The 14,917-nt window shown below is 38.3% G+C and overlaps 1 protein-coding gene across 2 annotated transcripts in view; it reads left to right on the top strand.

The window, feature by feature from the left end:
- GNAL (G protein subunit alpha L) overlaps positions 1 to 14,917 on the top strand; it is a 193,355-nt gene that overhangs the window by 128,629 nt on the left and 49,809 nt on the right. For both annotated transcript variants that reach the window (XM_082753328.1, XM_082753329.1), the window contains exon 5: positions 8,708 to 8,805. In XM_082753328.1, the coding sequence (XP_082609454.1) occupies positions 8,708 to 8,805 (98 nt within the window). The remainder of the gene's footprint in view (positions 1 to 8,707; positions 8,806 to 14,917) is intronic.

Genomic DNA, 14,917 nt, shown 5'->3' with positions numbered 1-14,917 from the left:
TCTGTGTTGAAGAAAATACCTTCAAGGAGAAGACCGTGTATGAGCTTTGCATCCTTGGCACAACACCTTTTTTAGGCATTACATACACTAACTAATTTGCTTAAATTGTTTGTCCTGCTTTCCTTTGTAGAGGGCTTGAAGACTCCCCTCAAAACAGCAGGTAGGCAAGGTGGTTCAAGGATTCATGATGGCAGACTTGAAAGTCAAAATACACAATTAAAATGGAAGCTAGAAGATTGATTCAGAGGTGGTTGTTTTAAATATGATAAAAGCTCTTTTTTTAAACAACAACAAAAAATATTTAATAAGTAGTGAAGGAAAAACATGGAACTGCACTTTGACAGAATTCTTTGAAAGAATTCTGCATTTTTAACCTCAAAGCCTATCGTACCCACAGTACTGGCCTCTAAATATTGATGTAGTGAAAACACAAGATGATTATTTTACTTTTGCTTTTGGTAGCATGATCTGAAGAATTCTCAGACCTCTTCTAGTGTTTGAGAGCATCTCTTTTGACACATTTAAGTTATGAGAAGTAAATGTTTCTTGAATTTAGTAGACAAGTTCTGTGATCTATGAAAGTGAACTTGTTGATTTCTATAAAATATCATGGCAGATGGAACGTGTTTCTAGAAGGCAGAAATAGAACTGCTCAGGCAATCAGGCTGATATCCTAACTGTACACACTTCTTGGAAATGGAGTGTAGAGTAAAAGCTTAAAAGTCAAGTCACAAAAATAGTTCAAGAAAGGGACTTAAAATGTTCTGTGTTTGTTGCACTCTTGGTTTTTGAACACTGTCAACTAGCTCTACAATCATAAATTTTCTCTAGATGCAGCACTATACGGTAGATACATGAAAATGGTGCTTTTATATGTTTATAAATGCTGTTTGTTTCCCCAGATTCTTTCCTTACACTTCCAAGTTAGAAAAGATTCTCCTAGAAGTTAATAAAGTGATTTTGTTTTCTTGGAACTTAAGGTGCACCAACACAAGGTTTTTACTGTGTTCAGTTCTGATGAACAGCAGTTTAGTGCAGGCTGAGCATGCTTCAAGGCTGTCATCTCCGTCCTAAAATAGGCAAAACAACTCCAGTGAACAGGGAGAGAAGGTAGATCGGGATGTATTACTTTTTACCTCTCTTAGATGGATCCAAACTTAGGTTTTGGAGGAGGGTTAGAGGCCAAACTGCTGATTTGCCTATCAGAATGAGTCACCAACTCGCAAAGGAATTGCATTGATTATTGCACACCCACAAATTACAACTGAAAATATCTTGCAGGGCTGGAGGTTATACTTTCCCTAAAGGTTTCTGTACAATTAACCTACTGTAAGTGCTGGTACTTTAGAAAGATCTGAACCAGACTGTTAAGCATGGTCTTTGCATGCCAGTTGACCACTCTCACATGGTTTCAAGCGTTTCTCACACTATCTCTTGGGTGCTAATGAAGGTTTTGATGCCACTGCTGTTGGAAATATTAAAGTCATGTCTTCCACTTCTGTTTTTAAATTGCAATTCTGTTTGCCTGTCTTTGTTATGGGCATTCAGAGTTTGAGCAGCTGCATTTTCTGTACCTGCAGCAAAACAGTTCCCTTGTTAAGCAGAGTGTTTCATAAAGGATTAAGAAGTGGAACTGGCTGAGCCATAGGGAACACTTTTGTCTCATAAACAAGAAGCTGATTATCAAGAGACTGTGCTTGTTTGTGGAAGAGGTAACTGAGCAGGCTCCCTTCTCTCTTGGGCCTCTTACCTGCTACCTTACCCCATAATTTCTGCATTAGGTCCGTTTAAATTTTTCTATTCCTACCTCTCTAATTACTGTTTGTAAATTTTGGAGGATGGTGAGTATTTTTAATAGAAGATGAGTTGCTACACTTGGCACAAGCAAACTAATTATAATTGGAGGCACTGGGGCAAATTATCTTTAACCACCCATTGTGGGTTTCTCGTAACATCAGCTAACAACTGCCTCAGTTAAACACTGGGTTATGACTCAAGTTGTGTAGTTGGACTCTAAAAATTACGATTGTCTGTGCAACTCCTCTATGTATAAGATTATGCTAATAGTTTTTAGATTTTTATTGTTTTTTGTTTGTTTGTTTGTTTGTTTTTCTGTACAGTCCTGTAGCATCCATAGCAGAGAAGCCCAGGCAATGGAAATAAATACTATTTTTAAAAAATTGTAGTACAGGGTTCAACTCATCTCCTTACTGTCTACCTCATTTCTTGCACAGGGTAGATGGTGTTGGCTGCCTAAAATACTTTTTCTGATTGTCATCATTCATGTGAAGGACTGTGTGTTACTCCTTCAAGTTTATTCACTCAGCAAGTTTCCATTATTACATTTATTCTCTATGCTCTTTAAAATAGATTTATTCTTCTGTGCATGCTAGGAAGTCTTAGCTGCTGGATTATATTATGTTGAGATGTCATGTATATCTTACAGAAAGATAATTGTATGTGATATAAACACTTTGAGAGATTAAGAAACTACTAAAATACTGTCCTATTCAGAGATTAAGAGATGTGTATATAGATAAGCATGAAGACAGACTGTAGCAATATCCGATGTGTATCAGTAGCCTCCAAAGGCAAAAGTCCTTTTGGTTCTTTGAGCATATTTTTAGCTCTCTAATGAGTATACTGGTCAGGATGTGTGTTTAGAAACACAGAGAATTTCTCTGTTGTTTTTCTTTTTCCCCTTCATTCTTAAGTTATGTCAGAGAAAGTTTAATTTCAAGCACAACCCAGTCAGAACAGCAGTGTTTTGAAAGTTTGACTCCAAATGCACAAGCCTTTAATTAATGGGAAAATGAACATCAAGGGAAAAGAAAAGAAAAGAAAAAAAAAAAAGTGGGTACAAGAATTTAAATTTAATTTGCCCTTGTCTTAACCTGAGTGGCTGAAAACTGCTTTCATCTGCATATTTTGCAGAAAGAGAACATAGTATAGTGGCTTACAGAGAGTCTTGGAGCTGCAAAAGATGCTGCTTCTTTTTCTAGGTTTCATTTGGCTGAAATAGAATATTTTTTTAATTGCTGTTCTGGTACTTTACATGGCTTAAGCTAAAAAAAAAAAAAAAATAACAAAAACAAACGTAATACCAATGCACTAATCTGATTTATGGCATCTGTTGCCACTGGAGCGGCGGCAGACCGCTGCTGCGACACCCAGAGCAGCCATGAAGCATTCTGGAGCTCAACTGAGCTTTCTCTCCCCAGGGCTGGGGTCCCCATCGTCTTCCCACAGGCACTGCATGGAAAAGGGCTTCCTCACAACTCCTAGGGAGGTGGAGAGAGTGCTAGGCTAGTCAGCTCTCCCACACCATGTTGCCGCCCGTCCTCCCTGTTACAGCACAGCATCCTGCTGCCTGCTTAGTGCTGAAGGGACCAGGTCCATTCTGACCTCAGATACATAGGAAAGGATGGTTGGAAATATCTGGTTTGGACTGCAGAGCCAAGTGCTTCACACGTAGCAAACCCAACTGTAGCTTCCCTAAGCGACCTTAATTTGACTCCTTAAGGCGTCATCCCTATGGTATCAGCTTTTACATCCAAAATAAGAAATGTGGTTGCCCATCAGTTGTCACTCCATTCCCCAAACCCTTCCTACAGCAGGTGGGTGAGAGGGGCAGTGCCAGGGGACCAGGACAGTGCAGGGACCGGGATGGGACAGCCTGCATGCCCGCGGCCCCACGCCTTGAGCGGCACCACCTGGGGTAGGCCCTGCTCAATAGGGCTGGCAGCAGAAGTCACCTTGTGCTGCTCGTGTCTGGGGGAGGTTGGGGTGGGAATTGGTAATGAGTCACCGAGTTTAGGTTTTCTGTGGTTAAGCACCTGAAAAAGAGAAAAGTAGTAACTGAAATTAAGAACCGAAGTGGCAACTGCATTTCTCACCCGCAGTGGCTGAACTGTGAAAACCTATAGTGCTTGCTACCTCGGTTGCACTTGTTGACATGCTGATCAGATGGGTTTAAACTGTAGTTTAGATGAGAAATTACATCTTAGGTCTTGCGTCTTAGACCTGAAGCCTAGGAAAATAAGAGCATGGGTTTGGGTTCGAGGGAAATCAATCGTATTTCCTGTTTATCTCACCAGATGTTTCCAGGTTTACAAGATATTAACAGCCGAAATATGTGGAGTGGAAAATATAGTGGAGTCTTCCACATCCCAGTTTCTGGGAGACTGAAAGGTGACATCAGGATAGCTGGTAAATGTATGCTCCATCTGGAAGTAAGACAGGAAGGAATCTTAATAGAATAAAAAATTGTATTACTGACCTTGCCTGAACTTACGTGGTTTGTAAAGCAATTAGACGAAAAGCTCTGTTTCCAAAATACGTAAAGAAATGTTCTTGAAGATATGTCATTGTTTAATCTTTACTAATACTTATTCCTGATTTAGGCAGCTGAAAAGTGAAACAATTTCATTTTTTATCTACTTGAAAAATTTTTGTAGGAGTTGTAAGGAGGAGGTTTCTAAGGTAACCTACCAATAAATAAGTTTATTTCCAAAATAAGGAAAATAAATCTCAAGAACATACTGTAACTTCTGGTAGGACAACGTTGAAAAATAATGCTTTGCGACTTAGCTGTAGTGCATCTGCATTTGTTATCTGTATTGGTTTCTTAGACTGTTTTGTATAGGAATATATTCCCCCCTTTTTTTTTTTCAGTCTAAAAGTGTCCTCAGAACTGGGTAAGCAGAAATGCTTCTTCAACACCTTTTTAAAATGTAGTAAAAATATGATACTGTTTCTGTCAGTGACATCAGCTCAGGGTGTTTCTTAAACTTACTTTATTTTGAAAAAAAAGGAATCAGAAACTGTTTACATCACTTCATGATTTTCAGTTGATGTGTGAATGTTTATGTATAGCAAAAATGATATGCAAGTGAAAAAGAAGCTCCAAAATGTGGGGGTGAGTTTTTTGGACTCTGGGAAAGGGTGGAAATTTTCCAGATAAATTTTTATTAGTGAATATTTGAGGTATTGCATATCACATCTTCTTTCTGATCACATCAAAGTTTTGGTGCTCGTATGGCCTGATGATTGCTATAAATTTGTGGGTAACTGGTGTAAATTAAAGTGCGTAAGGTAAAAAAGTATCTGTAATTAATGAGTCCTGTTGTTCATGATACCCTAGGCATCATTTGCTTCTAATGCTCTAATTAGAATACTGTATCAAATATATATATATTTATATTAATAGGTGCAAATATTTATATGCCACTGTCTCTAAGGAAAAGTTTAGATGGAACAACTCTCTTTTGTTTTGCTTTGTTTTCATAGACATGTCACGATGTAGGTGTTTTTCTGCTTTGAGGCATAGTACGTTATTCCTGGTTCTCTTCGGTATGCTAAATATTTTTGGTAGATCTTGGTGACTTTGATCTGATAGAGGTCAGCTGCATGTGTTTGCAAACCGAGTGCATCAGATGTCCCTGGTGATTTTCCATGTCGCCGTTTTATGTTCCAGCTGAGGTTTCTTAAAGGACCTGACCCTTGGCTTCTAAGAACTTCTGAATAGCCACTTTGTAGAAGCCAGCACCCTTAAGAATATCTTAGTTTGGACATCTCGTAATCTAAGATGCTAAGGTCACAATTTACTCATAAAATCTTATTTGTTTTGTACTAACCGAAGGTAATACTTTCTGTGTTGTTCCCCAGAAATGTTAATCAAAAAGCTTTAGCCCGTCTTCTTTTATCAGCTGGAACAAATCTGGTTTCTCCATCATTTGAATGACCCAGGACAGGAGTTGCTAAATGTGGCTGCTGCTCTGAGTAGATGTTGTCCTGTGACAGAGAGCAGGTAGGGTCCAGGCAGAGCAGATAAATTTGTGGCATGCATGAGCATTGTCCTGCGTGCTTGTGTGTGCAGTGAGAGCCTTCAGCAACTAAGGAGGAAAGAAAGTGCTGAAGAACTTAAGAGAAGAGAAAGGGGTTAAAAACGAGTGTGAAAAGTTGGATCATGGTACTTGGTGTCTTGAAATGAAGCAGGATTTTTCTGGAAAGCTTTAGTCACCTGGGAAAGAAGGATTGGGTAGCTGTGTGGGAGGCAATTTGCAGGCAAGTGTACTCCTCTGCAGTAGATCGGTACATTTTAATGAGGTAAGTATATTTGCTCTGTTTTATAGGATTTGCTTTGGACTAAAAGTCTGGAAGTCGTTTTAAATAGACTGCTTTGAGATATAATGGTCAGGTGGAAATATTTGAAGCATATAATATGGAAGCCATGTATTTACAACATATTTGTAGGGGCTTAGAAACTGTGTTATTTTCACCAGAAGATTGCCTCTTTTCCAGAAGAGTTTAAAGAGTAAATAAAGCTTGTATAAAGGATGTAAAAACAGAAGTAAAGTCAGAAACTGCTCTAGCTATTGAATTTCATTTGTTTATTTATGTACTTATTTACGACTGCAGCCATCTCTCAAACCATACCACCCTGTAGGAAAGGAAGCTTTCATGCTAGCATCCCAGACCTCTTCCCATCCCCATCCTGTAGGGCTGAATGGAGCCATTTTTTAGATGCGGGAGCAGTTCCCCTCGGGTATGGGAACTCACACCACCGGTGGCACCAGTGCATGGCGAGGAGGGGAAAGCAGCACCATGCTTGGCCCCCGGGGTCGGCAGCAAGGAAACCCCTCCAGGAGGGAGCACCGAGGTGGTACGCTGCCACACACACACCCATCCGAGCGGGAGGGACAGCTCAGTCCTCTTGCCCTGGGACCCTCCTGCTTACCCAGAGCACTTTCTTTCCAGTGAAAAGGCAGTGCCTTTGTTTAGACGAAGCTGCCAGCAAACATGCGTTCAGTTAATGAGCTAAATATCAACCGAGCAGAAGCTTCAAATTAAAAATGTGTTCCGCATTTTCTGGTGTTTATCATTTCGACTTTGCTCCACTTGTTTTGCCAATTCTTTTCTTTTTCTTGCAGCAGCTTTCTCTTTTACATTTGTCCATTTTGTCCATTTATTTAGTTTGATAACTTGTCCTTTCTTGAGCTTGTTTTTGCTTTCTTTCTGCTGCAGGAACAGAGAGTTTATAATAGCCACAGCCTAACTTCAAAAGGTGGATCTGCAGTGTTTTAAACAATCATTACATAAGTTGTTAAAATAACAAAGACAAAATAAACATGTCCTCATCACGATGAAGAAATAATTCCAAGGGCAGTATAAGCATCTGCCAATCTCCAGTGATTCCTCTTTTCTTCCAAGACTTTCTGGTGAAGATTTTTCATGCCTGCTTTAGCATGTCCTTTTCTCTAACGCTCAAAGGCTTCTGAAAGAATGGATTTTTCTCTCTTTGCATATAACTGGGGGAAACTGGAAAAAAAATAGAAAGTATTTAATTAGTTGCTCATGTTCAAAGCTTAACTAAAATTTTTCGGTATGAGCTTCTTCTGCTCTGCTGAGAACTCCAGCAGCTCACAACCAGTTTGTGAGGAGCACAGTGTTACCTCTTGTGGTACACTACAGAGGTGGGGTTCAAGATAGGAAACCCATGCGGAGGAGAAGTAAAGTTACTGTGCTGTCGAGATATTTTGCTAGGAATGTTGTTTTTTGAGAGTTTTTAATCCTAACAATGTGGGCATGAGGGACTGGCAAACAATTGCAGAAATTTCATGTATTTACTAACAGGGTTATGAAGTGAGTAGTGGTGCTGCACCCGTTTTACACAGAGCTAACTTGAATTGTGGAAGAGCGAAGCATTTTGTTAAGTTTCACAAATTTGTGATTGACCAGAGGTCTCTGGTGATTTGGTAGATGTGTTAAGGTGTTAAGAAGTTGCAAACAACTTCTGTGTTTAAATTGACACAAAACGTTAACAACTCGGTTTGGAAATTCTTTCATTTATCTAACCATGCTTCATTCAATTTGAGAAAGATCTGGTTGGAAAAACTTGGTTATGGTTTGGCATTCCAGCAACAATTTAACAGAAAGCTGACTCCCAGCTTAAAAAAGAGCTGGAGTGCATATGGCCCTACGGACAGAGCTGTCGGGCAGAGTCCGACCCATCGTTGTGCACCTGCGGGCTTCGTCCAGCTGAGCTACAGCCTCCCCATCACCCAGGAGGGTTGCGATTCCTCTTTCAAGTAACTCTGAAATAAGCTGGCCGGCACATAGTTCTGGGCTGGGTTGCTTGGGATAGCTAGGAAAAGTGTGTTGTGCCAGGCCGCTGCTCGGAGGAAGCGGTGTTGAGCAAAGGCTCTGAAATTCTTGCAATTAAATTATGTTGCATGAGAAAATACTGAACAGCGGAGAGTTGTGTTTTTCAGGAAAAGTTACACAATCTTTTTAAAGTTACAGACTGGTCTTTCTCTGAGAAGCTAGTGATTATAAGCTGAGCAGCTTTTTGCACCACTTTCATGCCCTTTCCATGTCAGAAACATACATTCAGTTAAAAAATAAGTGAGCATGCTTCTGGGTAATGGTTGTACTTACAGTATGAGTACTCTGAATTTTGAAGACAGTCTTGATTACATAGCATGTACTGGGAACTGCCAGCAACCATATGTACAGTATATTTTACTACATTTTTGCTAATGAATGTGTGTTGTGTTTTTTTTTTTTCCTTTTCTTCTTTAAAGATGTAATTTCTCATTCCACAAAATTTCCAAGCAGGAAGGTTGGGTGAAGGAGGAACAAATCTAGGTTGGGGATTCAAAAGATTGAGAAATGTTCTCTTATTTGTTGTATTTCCAATTTTCAGGAATTCTTTGAACATGCAAAAAAGCTCTGGGATGATGAAGGTGTGAAGGCATGCTTCGAGAGGTCAAACGAGTATCAACTGATTGACTGTGCACAGTAGTAAGTGTTTCTTTCTATTGAATTAATAGCCAAGAATGTAATCTTTTCTAACAAGTTATGAAATATATTTATGTTTGCAAGATCTGGGTGTTTGGCAATGCAGCAATTAACATTTTATTTCTCTGTGTATAGCAAAAGTAATTGATGGCTTTATCATAGCCTGTCATTATTACACACCTAAATATTCTGCTTTAGATACTTTAATACTTTAGGTACTTTTTAGATACTTTAGATACTTAATAAAGGCCAATATGAAAGGAAAAATCAAATAAGTATCTGTATCCCTTTTGAAATACATTTACACAGAATAATTTTGATTGAAACTATGAAGTTTTAAAAAGTTAGAACCAATCTAAGGAAAATGCTCTGTTTTAAATTCTATGACCCAGTGCTGAAATACCTCTGTTTTTTTCATATTTCACTAAAGCTTCTGAGATTTTTACCTAACAGGATGCATACCTCCTTTACTATTGTGTCTCTAGTATATTCTCTGGGAAAAAATGATAAGCACTATTTCATGCAAGGTAGTAATATGTTTGTTATTCTCTCTTTCATATCAATCAAGTCAAACAGTACATTTGTGCATAACAGTAGTAATCCTTGAACAGGTTTGTCTGATTGGGAGTGTTTGGAAAAGAGATATGTAGTAGCTTGTGAAGGTGCAAATCATAAATACGTAGTACATTGATGAAAACAGATTAATCAGGAAGTAGTACATTAACGTGCCAGGGCTACAAAACTCCGCTGTCCTTAGTAATAACCCAGCTCTGAATTAGACTTTGACCAAAAATACACATTTCATGTGAACTGCTATTGCGAAAATGTGTACTCTTACAGTTGCTATGTGATTTTGGGTTTTCAGAGAACACACTCCAGTGTGTTATGATTTGTCTAATTGGCAGTATGGTCAGCAACAATACCGCAAGTCTGTTGTAGCACTCAGTGTTTTGTTTTTCTGTCCTCTCTGCTCCCAGGGCCTAGGCTCAAGCAGAGAAAATGGGCTGTGTAGCTAAAGGAATTGTCATGCTTCTGCCACAATGGGGAATTTCGGTGCTGTGGGTTGTGTTTTCTTTTCCCTTATTCCAGATTATTTTGGGGAAAGAGAAGGATCCAATAATGATTCATCAGCACATGGAAGCAAGGGAAAATTGCATATGTGTAGGAAATAACTCATTTGACCTCAATGGATTGAGCTTACCAAAGCTCAAGCATTTGCCTTGCAACAGTCCAAGCAAGCAATAGTTCTGTATAGTAAAAAAAAAAAAAAAAAAAAAAAAAAGTTGTCCTAAATTGTGGTTGGTGGGTGTCCCCTCCACCCTTGCCCACCGCTACCACCATGACCACCATGGTACAAATCTGAGCTATGCTTGCTGAAAAGTCCAGGCTGACTGTTCTATTAATACACTCAAATAAGACCTCAGACCAGTGAAATAGAATAATGACATGTATTTAAAGTAAATGAATATAAAGTTTACTGTAATGATCAGTAAAGACATGTATCTCCCAGTCCTGCTTTGGAAAAAGAGACTTTTAAAGGACCCAGCAACAACACTGGATTATAGTATTAATGGCACTGTATTTTCCCTTAAAAAATGGTGCCTAACTACAGATTTCAACAAGAAGGCTGTTTCATGGTACATCCAAAAACAAAACAAAAAATGGGAAAAATGTGGGTCTAGAATGAAGTCCACTCTTCTGAAACATAAAATTAAATCCCACTACTTTTTTTCCTAAAAGCTTGAAGGAAGATTATTGTTATTTTTTTTTCTGTATATTTTTTCCATCTCTTTCTTTTTCTGTTGTCAAGGTCATTCACTATTGTACTTACCACAACACTTGCATAGCCCTCCACCTTCAAGACAGTTTATGAAATAGTGTTTAATGCTTAAATATCCTTTAAACATGTGTGCTTTATATTTTGTGATCTGCCTGAAAATGTAATAGTCAAGCAATTCACCCACATTTTCAAGTGTTCAGTCTTCTCATGGAGACTTGAAACTCAGGAATACCAGTGTCATTGATCTGATCAAACAACCTTTTCTTCAAAGGTGTTGACGTTAATATAATGAAGTGTAATCTTAGAGAAGATACTAAAAATGCACCCAGCTTTTATCTGCCCCTCCATCATTCCTTGAAAATCAAAATGGTACTAAGAGAGTCAATGAAAAGGAGATTTTCAAGCTGTTGTATCTTTGCTGCATGCTTGAGTTTATATATTGCACAGCAGGAGTTGCTTTACCAAGAGCACCTCTGTGTTAGCATTAGATGGATCTTACTCAGAGTGCTGAGGTGAGGTCAGACCTGTAGCTGAAGCATTTGAGACTGGGTTAGAAATACAATACTTATAAGTACAGATGTTTTCTTATGTGAGAATACTTATGTGAGAAAACGTGTAGAGAATACTGACAGTGAAGGTGCTGTCCTTCTGGTTCAGTACAAGTGGATGACCTTTTTTTCAGAACCTGTCCATGGTCACCTTTAATGGGTGAAGAACAAAGGGGAAGGAGCACAATGCTGATGCACATGCTTACTGGGTATTTTTAAATATCTACATCGTTTTCATTGCACAGGCTTTGGGAGAATGCATCTCAGGCTATCAGCTAAATCCCAATCTCATACCTGTTAGTTCAGGAAGAACATTATCAATAGGCCACTAATAATTTCTCTGCTTAAAAGAAAAAAAAAAAAAAACAATTTGTATTAAAAATACCGTTGGATTACAAGTTGGATTGCTGACTTGAAATACTGAAAAGCTTTATTAGCATATTATGAAGTCAGCAACCCAGCTTCCTGACTGTTAAATGAGTTACCACTACAGTGTATTTTAAAAGAGTTTAATTTGGCTACAATACTTAGCTTCTCTGTTTTTAAAACTTAACTTAATTTTATTACTCTGGGAAAAATATTTTTCTGGAAAGAGAGGTAGTAGGAAGACACAAAGGCAAATTCTTTATTTACGTTGGGCCATGAAAGTTGCTTTTCTATTATCTTTAATGCCTTTTAAAATTACCAGGATACCAATCCTCCATAGAAGTGAGAATCAGGGCCTGCTTGTCGGGCCATTTTAATATTCTGATGTGACTGCTGCGTACATCTGCACTTCTTAGTGTCATGCTACTACATAATGTGGTATTTGTAGCAAATGTGAGACTGTGACCAGACAGGAGGTCAGACATGGTGGCCCGACAAGTGTAGATATATTATAACCAACGGTCTGAATTGTTCTTCATCACTAACCACAAATACATATCTACATATTTACGTAACTCTTGCAGGGGTTGAGAATATTGCACTGCTATCAAACTTTTTTTTTTCCTTAATGACCGTCATATATTTCTTAGAGCATAGCATCATAAAACCAGCAGGTTATTGTATGTCCTGTCTTCTGCTTTAGTGTTTCTTTGAAGCTAAGTTTCAAGTTTCGTTTCAAAAATCGTATTTAACTTACTTTGGTTATCTTTAACCTACTTTAAACTGCTGTGATTATGTCTGTATTCACATACTTTATATTCAGCAAATTCTAGCTCTGTAAGGGACTCTCAGATTGTGCTTTAGTGTTGTTTTAGCACTGAACTGTCTAGCATATAAATTGTAGACCAAAATACCTTCATTAAAAATTTCTTGTCATTCTGGAACAGTTTCCTAAAAGCTAAATAGTTTTCTGTAAGATGAATACAACTCCTTTTTTTTTAAATACTGTATTTTCTTCATACTTGTTGCTTAATGTCAAATTTTATTGTATCCATGGAAGGGAACTGCCTAGCAAATTGCCTTGAATATGGAAGAGATCAACAAAAATAAAGGTCCAATTATGGTGACCTTTGTTTAAAAAAAAAAAAAAAAAAAAAGACAAAGAGTTGGTGAGTTGATTATGTGTCTTCATAAGCATGTTTGCATCTTTTAAGAAAATTAATGTCTGTGGCAATGAAGAGGCATAAAACTATTTTACAATAACATACCACGAGGTAGAGTTACAGATTATTACTGCCTGTTTGGTAATATGCATGTAAGTGGGTTGACTTCATTCTAATGCTAGTTTTCTGCATTCAGAGTCCCTTTTCTTTACTGCCAACCATACTATGCACTAGTTGGTGGCTTCTTTAGCAATCCCAGAAAAGCTGTTGCAGTTACATTTTGCTTGGAAACTAATACATGTGCCTAATGACAGCAGTGACGTTGAAGAACTCTGCAGATCGTCAGTCAGCATTGGGGAACACTGGGAACAGTCTGGTGACATACATCTGTTGTCTTGATGAAGTAAAGGTTGAGTTATCTTAGTTTTGGTTGCTCACATGTCAGTTTGCTCAGTTGACCGGGTTAAATTGGTAAATTGGTTGCAGTGATGAGACATAAGGTGTGGGGATACTACAGCACCTAGGCAGTATCAGGGAAAGATAGTGGTTGGTAGAGCAGAAGAGACGAATTAGGGAGGAAAAAAAAAAAAAAGAAAACCACAAAAGCAGAAAATCTAATTCTCTTTTAAGGTCACATACAGTTTGCTCAAGGCATCTTTTCAGGAAAAAAAAAAATTGAAAAAACTACTTTAAGGTTTACTGGAAACTTCCAGAGTTTTATTTTGTCTCAGTGCATTCACACAAAATAGCTGTGTGTGTGTGTCTGTGTGTGCACGTGTGTGGGTGGCCCTAGCTGGAAAGGTTGTACTTCGCTTGCTGTTTAAGAACTTCGCTCTGTTTAAGAACTAAACCAAGGGCTTAAGGGAGCACTGTCCTCAGCCAGTAGTTTATCCCCATTTGACTACCAATCTCCTTTCCCTGATAAAAAACGCCACTCCTGATATCCTCAAGTGTGAAGGCCTAAATTGGTCTCTGTACAAACATTTGTGCTAATAAAACTTGATTATGCAAGTTCTCAGAAAAGCAAACACAAGGGATGTGAACTTGGCCAAAGAAAATTGATTTTATATTTGAGCTAATATACATGCAAAGGACACATCTCAAGTTCCTTTTCTTTGCAGTTATTCTTTCTATGCGAAGGGTTTCAGCCAACCTATGAGGCATCTATCCTGTTATTAGGTGAAGTAATTAAAAAAGTTTTTTAAGTTGTTGTCCATCAAATCCTGACGTGTGAAAACTTTTTCTTTCGTTTTCAGTCTTAGCAACATGTCTTGAAAACAAGTTATATTTCTAGGTTACTGTGTTCTCTCCTAGATATGGCTTAATCATTAGTATGGACATAATCACTCCTCAATTCCCTCTTGCAATCTGAGGTCAAAGAGCCTACTTTGTCATTATTTGTGTCTTTTGTCTAGCCTATCACTTCAGTCTCGTGTTGGTACATACACACGCTGCATGCATGACTGTAAATAAATACATGCGTTAGTGTAATTCTCATACCTTCGCTTAGTGTGGCTTTGGGATTTGCTGTTTAATACTACTTCTAGGGATTTTCCTAGAACTGGCAGCTTCATACTCCAAATTGGATTCTGCTAAAGCTCTCACACAGAGAGGTCACAAACAGGCTGTGTTGACTCAGTGGCAGCTAAGTCCTTCCTGTGGTGCCTTCCCAACACCAGTTTCCAATGAACCCAATCGACCCGTAACACTGCCGTTGTCCTCAATATTAACCTTTTCAAGACCAAGGTCTTTATTAGTTACTAATTCTGTCTCCTTTGAAAGTGCTGTACACAGTGATAACTACCCGTGTCTGTACAGCAGCAAGCAGCTTTTCTATTCTGACAATGTGGGAGGCCTCAACTTCGGTAGTTAAATAGCAGAACTGCTTCTCTTTTTTCATTTTTCCTTATCATTAGAGCATAGGAAGGAAATGCATCATCTCAGCATTTTTGTTTGTTTTATAATTTTCACTGTATGCAGGATTAAATCTAGGGATTACGCCCTCCTTTATGTATTTGTTCCTGTGCCTCCCCATCATCATACACTGTTCAGTTCTGTCTAATTCAAGATCATTGAAACATGAGGAAAAATAGTGTCATGGGCACCCTTGAGATCTGAGTTGAAATTTTGCTAAAAAATTCTACAAACTACTTAATATTTTACATAAAACTGTCACTGGTAATTGGCTGTATCAGTTAGTGACTGATTGTTGCAGCCCATCAAAGATTTTTGACATATCTCATGTCATATGTCTTTGA

Source organism: Aythya marila, assembly GCF_965140915.1.
Source record: "Aythya marila genome assembly, chromosome: 2".
Taxonomy (NCBI): domain Eukaryota; kingdom Metazoa; phylum Chordata; class Aves; order Anseriformes; family Anatidae; genus Aythya; species Aythya marila.
The sequence above is the reverse complement of the archived record's forward strand: the minus strand, read 5'-3'. Positions and strand labels throughout refer to the sequence as shown.